The sequence below is a fragment of the Propithecus coquereli genome, unplaced genomic scaffold, assembly GCF_000956105.1.
Source record: "Propithecus coquereli isolate 6110/MARCELLA unplaced genomic scaffold, Pcoq_1.0 Scaffold291, whole genome shotgun sequence".
Classification (NCBI taxonomy): domain Eukaryota; kingdom Metazoa; phylum Chordata; class Mammalia; order Primates; family Indriidae; genus Propithecus; species Propithecus coquereli.
Window position 1 is genome coordinate 2,624,224 of NW_012148519.1, and position 11,619 is coordinate 2,635,842.

General features: G+C 35.6%; 1 protein-coding gene across 1 annotated transcript in view; it reads right to left on the bottom strand.

Moving 5' to 3' along the window:
- Positions 1–11,619, bottom strand: part of USP32 (ubiquitin specific peptidase 32) — a 121,261-nt gene that overhangs the window by 70,587 nt on the left and 39,055 nt on the right. Inside the window, exons 4-7 of the mRNA XM_012648638.1 lie at positions 6,798–6,929; positions 4,625–4,732; positions 2,962–3,077; positions 2,529–2,591 (exon numbers count right to left, since the gene is read on the bottom strand). Of these exons, the coding sequence (XP_012504092.1) occupies positions 2,529–2,591; positions 2,962–3,077; positions 4,625–4,732; positions 6,798–6,929 (419 nt within the window). The remainder of the gene's footprint in view (positions 1–2,528; positions 2,592–2,961; positions 3,078–4,624; positions 4,733–6,797; positions 6,930–11,619) is intronic.

Consider the following 11,619-nt stretch of genomic DNA (forward strand, 5'->3'; position numbering starts at 1 on the left):
GAAAAATCATGAAAAGAAATAATAGATATTACTATACAGATTCGTCATATGGACAACGATGGTCAAAAGCCTATTTGCTATACTCACATTTAAGTAATAATTAATACTCACTATAAAATATATAGCATTATGCTTAAAAACTAGAATTGTAAATAGATTTTATTTTCTCTCAGTTTAATGGATGTTTTACTGCTTACAGCTAGGGCTAGTGCTAAGCAAGATATAATTGAGTTTTTCCTCAAGCAAATTCATTGACTATATATATGACTTATTTGTAAATATCCTCGATTTAAAGGTGGCCTTGACTTTCAAAATGGTGTCAACTGATCATGTTGTTCTGTTCTACTTAAATCTTTCCAAGTTTCTCCATAGTTTGGTACAGTTCAACTTTGTACCCAAGGCTCTTCATGATATGGCCCCAATCTAGATCTATAGCCTCCAAATAGGTACCTGCTGTTCCAGCCACATCAAAATATTTGCAGTCCCAGGACCATACAGGTTGTTTTACACAATAATGTCTTCTATCCTACCACTTGTTGTTCCCTCTTTCAGAAACCACCTTTTAACCTACTTCTGTTAACCACAATTAACTAATTATTCAAGTGTCACATCCTAGCAGAAACCTTCTTGATTCTCACAGTTCTATTTATATTGTTTCTGTTCTATGCTCGCATAGTAACAGCCTGGGCTAACTTCTAACATAGCACTCACTGATCACACTTAATAATATAACTTTTATTTATCTTTACCTTGAGATTGCAAACATCCCAAAGGCAACATTTAGATCTTGATCCACTAGAGTCTCAGTAAAATTCTACCCCTCCCCCCACCCCTAGAGACAGGGTCTTGCTCTGTCGCCCAAGCTAGAGTGAAGTGGTGTCATCATACCTTACTGTAACCTCAAGCTCCTGGGCTCAAGTGTTCCTCCCACTTCAGCCTCCCAAGTAGCTAGGACTACAGGCATGCTCCACTACAACAGGCCAATTTTTCCATTTTTTTGTAGAGATGGGGTTCTCACTCTTGCTCAGGCTGGTCTCAAATTCCTGGTCTCAAGCAACACTCCTGCCTCAGCCTGCCAGTGTGCTAGGATTACGGGCATGAGCCACCTCGCCCAGCCTCAGTAAATATTTTTTAAATCAACAAATGAATTAGATAAGATGAAGAAGTGTTAGTAATTAGAAAAAGAATGGGTAATATTGGTACACTGTAGTCACCAGTGAATATGGTGCACAGGTTTGGTTGAAAAATCCAAGTTCTATCCTAAATTGTTACTATTTCATTATCATGGCTATATTATAGGAAATCAAGGAGCTAAATGACCTTGTTTAATGTTCATAGTAGAGGCAGAAGTAGCAACTCCATCTTATAAAAAAGTATCTACATAATTATAAAAGTCAGAAAAAAGTCATTAGAAATTGTATTTCTACATAAGAAATTTTCCAACAGAAATGTGCCCAGGTTTCTGTTCTTATATGTACTAAATACAAGTAGATACCTTAGTTTTTGGCAGACAGAGGTGAAAGAAGGGGGAAGACTGTGTGAATTGCCAAATAAAGCTCAAGTCCTGAAAAAGTCATTTCTATTATTTGTTTCTATTGAGAATCAGTTAACAGAGGTATGATGATTTCTTTTGGAATTATGATTAAAGAAAGAAAAAAAACCCTGATGCTATTTATTTTTTTTTCTAAACATCTATTTAATAACACCATTGTGGTCCAGATCCCACCAATCTGCTCCTTGGTACATGTCAATGTTTGAGTAGAAAGACTCAAAGACTCGAATGTGCCTCACATAGGTAAATTATTTTCAATTTCACAGGGACATAGAAACATCAAAGTAATGCAAGTTATAAGAGTAAACCTATTATGATATCATTACTAATAAATGTTACCAGAGTAAATAATACAAGGATTTATTCTTTGTAAAGTACATGTTTATTCCTGCTTTTAACATGCTTATTCTGACTGCTACTAAAAGGACTCAGGAGGGACACTTATCACAACTATTTTTAAAAAGGTTTTTAAAGAATATATGCACCACCCAGATTAAGCTTAAAAACACTTCCATCATCTCAGATATCCTTATGGCCTTCCCAGTTAATTTACCCATCCCTCAAATCACTATTTGTGATAGAAGTTCTGTTCTTGAGCTTCTTACAATCTGTATTCTTTTTTTGTTTGGTTTCTTTTGCTCAATATAAGGTTAGCCTTACCATAACTTATTAAAATGGAAGAAATAAAGATTATAAACTACAGATGTCAAGGGCTGTGTCTACCTAATTCTTATAAAATGCCTAGTACAGGCTTATAATAAATGTTTTCATATACTACATTATATTTCATAAAGTTGTTTAAAGGTGGTATGGGCTATCTTTAGCAATAACCTGGAGGTATTTTAGCCATAGATCCAGATAAATACTTGGTAGGGATGATGCAGAAGAGATTCAAGCATGTATAACAAGCTATACATCCCAATTCAGAGTACATGATATTTTTAGAAAAAGATAAATTAGTCCTAGCTTGACTCACCTTTGTGGTATCATGTGCATTCAATATGCCTTCTACAATGTCAGAGAGATCCGTATGTAATTCCTTTAAAAACAGCAACCCAAAGAAATAATTAGAAAAGAGTGGATACACTTTTTATTTTATTATTCAGTGGCTAAAGTTTACTGTGTTGGTCAAATATTTTTTTAATTACCATAAAGATTCTCATATTCATTTTAAAAATTAAGATAATTTTCCTGTTGTTTCATTCTTTCTTTTCATAAATTCAATTTATTAAGTTTTTTTAAAGCCAAACTCTTTTCCCAATTTTGCACCTTCAGTTATAAATATTGAGTAGTATAATATAGCAACTAAAAGCAATAACAAATTTTTTTCTTCTTTTTTGTTTTAATCATTCATTCCATTTTCCTGCTGGAAGTATATACACAAGAAAACATACACAATAAGAACTTACAGGGATATCATCAGTACGGTTGTCCTTCCAGACCTCTAGAAGTGCAACCACCATGTCTCTCAGTTCAATCCTGGAAAGAACTCCATCACGGTCAACATCAAACACCTTGAAGCAAACTAAAGAAAAGAAATTCTTATGGAGGAAAATTATTTTTATATTCTGAAGCATAATACATTTTACTAGAACCTTCCCTTATATAATTACTTAGTTTCTCAAGCAAATATATGTATTCTGGAGCAGTTCTTATCTGGAGCAGACTATACCAAGTCATTAGTCCTTGGAACTTGTAGAACTCCGTACACATCATGAATCTATTGCTCTACATAATTATCCAGGTTAGGGAGTCCTATCTTTCAGCCAAATCTAGAGCTAAATTCCTTACACACCAGAAAGAAAGGGCTAAGTCACCATACGATAAATACTGTATCTAAAAGGTTTTGAGGAGGTATGGCAGTCCTTAATTTCTAATATTCAAAACTGATCATTACAATTGTTCCTTATATGCTTAAAATATCCCATCTATATAGAAAATCATAATGACAAGCTGATGTAAAGGTAGACTGCTTCCATTTTACCTCTCCAATGTACTATAGTACATTGAAATTTTTGTCATGAACAATTTCAGCTCTTCAATGAAGTTCATATACGACATGCTAAGAATTGTAAGATCAGCTCTTTGCCAATTAACTCCAAATGAATCACTCTGGTTTAACTATCATTAGTTCATCAGCAACAAAGAAAATAAAAAAATAGAAGAGTTTTAAAGGCAATAAAATAATCTCAGTTGAAAAGTAGAGATTTCAGCTTCTTTATTTAACATTAAATTTTAACAGAAACAAATAATCTATCAAAAAGCCAGTTTGGAATAATGATATATCAACAGAAAATTTAAAAAGAAATCTGAATTTTTAAGATTAAAAACTGTCTATTTCAAACACCCCTATTAATAGAATAATTATGTTATTAAATCAATTAAGTGCATCATAGTATAATACTACTAACTAAAATAAAAATATTAAACACCACACCCAAATAGACAACATTTGTGAAGATATAGTTTAGAAAGACACAGAGATAATGACCCTAGTAAATATATTTGAGTTAGGTTCCAATTAAATGTTAACTGCAGCATTTTCTCAAACATGGTTAAGATTTAATAATGCAATATACTTATGCTTACAAATTATGCTGTAACATTTTAGCTAGGTTAAAAACACCATTTTACTATTTAATAAAGTTGTGTTTTAACCACAAATTTTATTTTGCCAATAAAATATTAATATATGCAAGGGACAGAAAATGAGTTACACTTCAAATTATGGAAAACACAAAATTCTCTTTATAGACTACCAGAAATTTCCTAAGTGCTTGAAATCTTCAAATACATCGTGGCTGATTTGATTCATTTATCATGAATTACAAATTCTTCAGGAAAATCAACCCCATTGTTAATAGCAAAGATCCCAAACTATTCCACAGTATAAAAGAATAGATGATTGATTCCTTACACTGACCTCAGTAAAACCCCAACATGAGATTAATATTTGCCAACCTGACAAAGTTATTAAAATGCATGACTTACTCCACAGATAATTTTACACAAACAAAAACTGATTTTCTCTCTCCATAGTTTGTAAATTTTGTGACAATGTTTAACACTTACATTTTTGCCTTTCAGCCAGGGGTCCCCTGCAACAAGCTGATAACCCACAGGATATCTCCTTAAAATCTATGTGATTGTCACGATTTTCATCAAAAGCATTAAACAACCCTGTGAAATAGAAAAAGACACCATAAATCACAGCCAAGAAACTTCCTAATGTTAATACTGACACATTTACGAAAGGAAGGATGAGTCTTTCCCATAAACTGGCAGAATTAAAAAAAAAAAAAAAAGTTTATCAGTAGTTCCCAATGTCTCAGGAAGTATTTCTTTTTCTCTTGGTATAATTATAACTGAAACTGGCTGGTCCGATGGTAGCGGGTTATCAGAACTCATTAACATTAGTGTCACTAAAGTTGGTATCAACCCCCCACTGTTAAATTTGACTGGATTTAAATTTAAAAAAAAAAAATCATAACTGAAACTTCTGATCCTAGCAGAAAATACATTACAATCCTTTAGTGTTTCGTTATATCTATCTGTATTTATCTGTCAATTTTTAAGTTGATAAATAAAAATTAAAAAACAAAGTAAAAGTTAGAAATTACAGCAATTATGCTTACTTAGAAAGACTGAGAAGAAAAAGGAAAAGAGAGAGAAACAGAACTGCTTATTAAATGAATATTCAAAGATATATTGTGGTAATATTAATGAGCTCCCACAAAGCTCGTTCACGAAGCAAAGGAAAATACACTATATTACAAGAAGAGAAATTCTCTACTACAGCATCTTTTTATTGCCCCATCTTTTATACATGAATATTTTAAATTTCAGAAATGAAAAGGAACATATAATCTAATCCTGTGGTTTTCAAACTTTTTGTGAAAAACAGAAATGGAATAATTTTATTTTCAAATGAAGTATCAATCTCCAGTTCTAAATAGGTAAAAACGTAACTGCACTGTTGAAGTAGATGGAAACCAAGAGCCCTATCTGCTGTAGCTCCTTACAAATATTCCTGAAGTACCCTAGGAGTCTGAAGAATACAGATTGTATATTCTAAGAATCTAATTCAGTGCCCTTAGTTTAAAGATTGATTGACACAAATATTCAGATTCCAAATATGATTTTTATGATGTCCCCACAATTATTCTTTGTGTTCATTTTTTTTTTTAAATAAAAAGTCATAGCAGTAAGTTTAGAGCTAGAGGGAATCTCAGAGATGGTCAAGTCTAGTAGTTTCTTAATTTTTGTGCATCGGGAGGAGGGATTCAGCAACGGAATCTTCTTTTGAGACAGAGTCTCACTGTGTTGCCGGGGCTAGAGTGCCGTGGCGTCCGCTTAGCTTACAGCAACCTCAAACTCCTGGGCTCAAGCGATCCTTCTGCCTCAGCCTCCCGAGTAGCTGGGACTACAGGCATACGCCACCATGCCCAGCTAATTTTTTCTATATATTTCTAGTTGTCCGATTACTTTCTTTCTATTTTTAGTAGAGACGGGGTCTTGCTCTTGTCCAGGCTGGTCTGGAACTACTGAGCTCAAACAATCCGCCCACGTCGGCCTCCCAGAGAGCTAGGATTACAGGCGTGAGCCACCGCGCCCAGCCGCAATGGAATCTTCTTATGTGAAAGAAAAAAAGTGGAGGCACCCTAGCTGAGGAAGCGGTGGGGTCATGTGTGGAAACATGGAGCTCTGTCCACCCAGTGGCCACCACACCACCCCCTGCACTAGCTGCTAATGGACCTTACTAGAGCACAATTTCATAACCAATAACTTGGTCAAAATCATTTTATACAGGAGGATATTCGGGTGCAGAGAGCGAAACTAATTTATGCAAAGTTACACAGGTAGAATATAAAGTTTAAGACTACAATCTTAATTCCCACTAGTTTTTTTCTACTCCACTCCACTATATACAAGAAAGTTGCAAACCTGTAGGACAGCGGTCCCCAACCTTTTTGACACTGGGACTGGTTTCACCAAAGATAATTTTTCCACGGACTGGCACAGGGGTGGGGGGAGGGCGTGGGGGCGGGGACGATGGGGGAACAGGGAGGAAGGGAGGCGGAGGAGCTTTATGACCTGGTCCCTAACAGGCCGCACCAGCCAGGGGATTGGGAACAGCAGCCTTAGGAATATGGCCTTTTAGAGTTTAAATGTGTTGGTTAAAAATAAGTGATGGACTCGGGTATTCTTACCAATGAACATTTGCAGAAAATGAAATGATTCCTACCTTCACTTAGAGATGGCCGAATAGGTGGTGAAACCAATGGGCCAAATGTCTCTAAATCAAATCGTCCAGTCCGGGATTGAGCCTTCAGCAACCAATAGCGTTTCTCGAGATCAATGATGTCTGATTCCTCCACTGAGAGTAAAATCAAACAAGATTATAAAACCTCAGAATTCTCTTATGGGCAGTTAGTTCATCCTGAGAATATATCTTTCAGGGATATATTTCATACAGGATGATAGAACTTAGGGAAACAAGGAAAATAAAAAAACGAAAATAAATGAAAAGAATATATTTCAATTTCCCAATTAAATTGCTAAAAATAATCATGATCAAAGCCAAAACTCTGAAAGACAAATTTTATTATATCTAAAATGGCAGAAAAATTAAACCAAAATGAACAAAAAGCAAGAGGCTTTAAAATCAGAAAAAAGAAATCTATAATTTCCTGGTAAGCAGGCTGCTTAAATCCAATATGTGAAATAATATATGTACAGCTAAGCCATTTCTTTTGGGCTTCCCATATCACTTTTACTTATACTCATTTTTCTGTTAGTTTTCAGTCTTTATCTTAGATTTAAAGTTTCTATGTACATCTTCTCTCCTGGCTAGACTATAAACATCATAATAGTAGGACTTTTGTCTGATTCACCCTGTGAATGACTGACTTATACATATTTAATACTTACTGAATAAATTTAAAAAATACATGGTAAAGGATGTTTATAAGGAAAAAGTCAATAAATGACGGGGAAGCTAAAGTACGATTCAATGTGTAACAGTAAAATCATGAAAGCATGAACATCTTTCTCTCCTCATTCATCAGATACTATATCAAAAATCATAGATAAACTCCAACCATGGTTACATTATTATCTGTGTTCACTTTTCCTCCAAGGAACTAGAGCAAAATTTAGAAAGCATATACAGGAATTTTATTCTCAACTAAACACAGGAACCAAAGTGATCCTATTATTAATAAAATGTAAATCTGGGAAGTTCCAATTCTGGCCATAATGGAATAAGTAGCACCAAACTTGCCCTTCTGACACAAATGACTAGAAAACTGTACAAAATATATAAAAAAATATTTCTAGAAATTAGAGAACAGGTAGTACAGGACTGTGATTCTTGAGAGAAAAGAAACAAATAACATGAGCCCTTTGATGGCCCTGGCTTTCTCCCTGCAGTTACTTCCCAGGCCTTAGCAGGGGATGAGGATTCTAAGTAGAGAGATTTCACTAAGTTAAGAAGAGAGGTTGGAGGTCAAGGTAGCTGAAATCTGCAGGACAGAGTACTAGAGAAGAAAATGTTATGCAAAGAAAAGAGCTCCAGAAGTGTGCACAGGTGTCTTATTGAGTTTTGGCAGACTACTAAACTGTGTGTACACAGAGTGAAACTCACTGAGGTTGGGCTCGAACAAACACTAGGGACTTGCAAGCTGAAAAGTTCCCAGAGCTCATACGGGGCTCGGAGATGTCAGAGTTCTGACCAGACAGAGTGGAGACACTTTGTTGAACACTGGGAACATTCATAGACTCCAGAGGGTCCTTACTTATTTAGTAGGGAAAAAATACAGTAAAGCCTACTCCAGATTTGCTCCAGTAAAGTTTAAAAGCAATCCTTGAAAATATCAAGCTGATCCACAAGTAACTTAATTGCCTATCGAAATGAAACACAACTTCCTTTTTTAAAGGAAGATAGTGAAATTCATATACTCAGCAATATTACATTCACAATGTCTAGCATCCAAAGAAAACACGAAAGAAACAGAAAAATGTCACCCAAAGCCAGGATAAAAATTAGTCAACAGAAAAAGACCTAGAAATAACAGATGACAAAATTAGCAGACAAGGGTTTCAAATATCTATTATAAATAATCTCAAGAATTTAAGAAAAACATGAATATACTGAGGAATGAAATGGCAACTATAAAAAAGTATCAGCTGGAACTACTAAAGATGAAGAATGCAATATTTGAAATAAAAATTCACTGTAGGACATAGATTAGAAACTAGAGAGGAAAGACCAGTAAACTTGAAGACTGAGCAACAGAAACTATCCACGTGGAAGCATAAAGAGAAAAAAATTATTAGAACCTTAGTGACCTATAAGACAATTATCAAAACACACATGCAACTGGGGTCCTGGAAAGGGGTAGGCAGAAAATACTTGAAACAGTAATAGATGAAAATTTTCTAAATTTGATGAAAACTGAAATCCCACAGACCCACAAATTCAATGAACCTTATAGTAAAAAACTCAAAACCACACCAATGCAAGTCATAATCAAATTGCTGATAATGAGAAAAATCTTAAAAGAAATAAGATAGGGGGAAAGAGGATAATACATTACAAATAGGAGAACCAAGATAAGTCCTGGTTTCTCTCCAGAAACAAAGAAGCCAGGAATGGGAGTGGGGGGGTGCTGAAAGAAAAAACAAACTGTCAACCTCAAATTTCTTATCTTATAAAAATATTCAAAACTACAGACTTTTTTGACAAACAAAACTGAGAATTCGTCAGTAGCAGAACTGCACCAAAAGGAATATTAAGGACATTCTTCAGACTGAAGAAAATAGTACCAGATGGAAATCAGTATCTACACAAAGAATACTAAATGAAGAAAACAGGAAATGCCCTGTCCCTAACTTTCACAGAAGTTATCACATACTGATATAATTGATCTTACCAGATTTTAGGTGGGCACTGGTTGCAGCTTTTATTGGTATGTTTATCCCTGATTCAAATGCTTCGAAGGTGAGTTCAGATTTCTATTAAGGAAACCCCTGAAAATGCTAGTTTTTAAAACTAAGGGAATACTAAACCAGGGGTCTACAAACTACAGCCTGAAGGATGCACATCTGTTTATGTAAATAAAGTTTTTATTAGGGCTGGGCATCGTGGCTCACACCTGTAATCCTAGCACTCTAGAAGCCTAGAGGCCAAGGCAGGACTATTGCTTGAGGTCAGGAGTTCAAGACTAGCCTGAGCAAGAGCAAGATCCCACCTCTACAAAAAATAGAAAGGTTAGCTGGGCATGGTGCTCGTGCCTGTAGTCCCAGTTACTCGGGAGTCTGAGGCAGGAAGATCACTGGAGCTCAGGAGTTCGAGGTTGCAGTGAGCTATGGTGACACCACCACACTCTAGCCAGGACAACTGAGCAAAATTCTATCTCCAAAAAAAAAAAAAGTTTTATTAGAAAACAGGCATGCAATTTATAATACATATTTTTTATGACTGCTACTGTGTTACAATGGTAGAGCTGAGTAACTGCCGCAGAGTTCAAATGCCAACATTCCTGAAATATTATATTTACTATCTGCCCTTTAAGAAAAAGTTTGACAATCCCTGTATTAAACTTTGAAATTTCATGACTGCAAGACTTCAAAAGTATGAGACGTCACAAAACAACAAGACCTCAGAACAATGGAGCCCTAAGACTGAGAGATCAGAGACTTCAAAATTGTGAGACCATGAAACTGCAAGATCTTGAGATCTCTTTTCCTTTAATAGACTTTATTATTTTACAGCAGTTTTAGGATTACAGCAGAATTAAGCAAATGTTACAGAAAATTCCCTACATCCCCCCCCCTAAATATATATACTCTTCCATTATCCAACATCACCTATCAGAGTGGTACATTTGTTATAATTGATGAACCTACATTGACACATCATTATCACCCAAAGTCCACAGTTTACATTAGGGTTCACTCTCGGTGGTGTATTTTCTGTAGGTTTGGACAAATATATAGTGATATACATCTGCCATTGTAGTATCACACAGAATCCTCTGTGTTCCACCTGTACCTCCTTCCCTCCCCACTAACCCCTGACAACCACTGGTCTTTATAGTGTTATGAGATCTCTTTTTACTTTTCAGCCTGCTCTCAGTCTTACTAAAATTTCTACATGAGAGAATCACTGGGTGGAGAGGATTATCTTTGCATTTGGGGTTCCTTCGGATTCATATCTCACAGAAGTTTCTCAAAAGTTTGGCTGGTTTCTCCTCACCCCAGTGAAAACTGTCCTCTGGCAGGCTCACTCTTCTGCCAGCCTTACTTTCAGTCTCAGCATCTGATCTCAGATATGAAAGCATTCTACATCCCTTTATCACTTAGGAAGGCCTCACCCCTCTGGAGTTTAGTTTTGTGGTTTTTTTGTTTGTTTCTTTGTTTTTGTTTTATTTCAGCATATTATGGGGGTACAGATGTTTAGGTTACATATGTTGCCCTTGCCCCCCCCCAAGTCCGAGTTTCAAATATGTCCATTCTTCGGGTGGTGCGCATTGCACTCTTTGTGTGTGCATATACCCGTCCCCTCCTCCCTCTAGTTTTGTTTTGATTTTAACAATTCCTTGCATCTATACATCTTCAATGGCTTTAAAAATGAGTATGATTCTTTGGTTCAGTGGTGATTTTATGTTATTATAGTGGCAGTGAAGGTCTTTCATGTCTTTCTACTTCCTAACATGAAGCAGAACCTTAGAATCCACATCCCTCCAATTATTATTTAACATAATTATGAACATTCTCATTAATGCAATAAGACAAAAATAATCTAATAAACTTAAGGAATATTGGCCAGGTGCGGTGGCTCACGCCTATAATCCTAGCACTCTGGGAGGCCAAGGCCGGTGGATTGCTCAAGGTCAGGAGTTCGAGACCGGCCTGAGCAAGAGCGAGACCCCGTCTCTACTAAAAAATAGAAAGAAATGATCTGAACAACTAAAAAAAAAAATTAGGGAAAATATAACTTAGAACAGTGTAAGATTGGGGAGAAAAAGAAATACTTGACACAGAGGTCCTGAATTAGCTCTGAA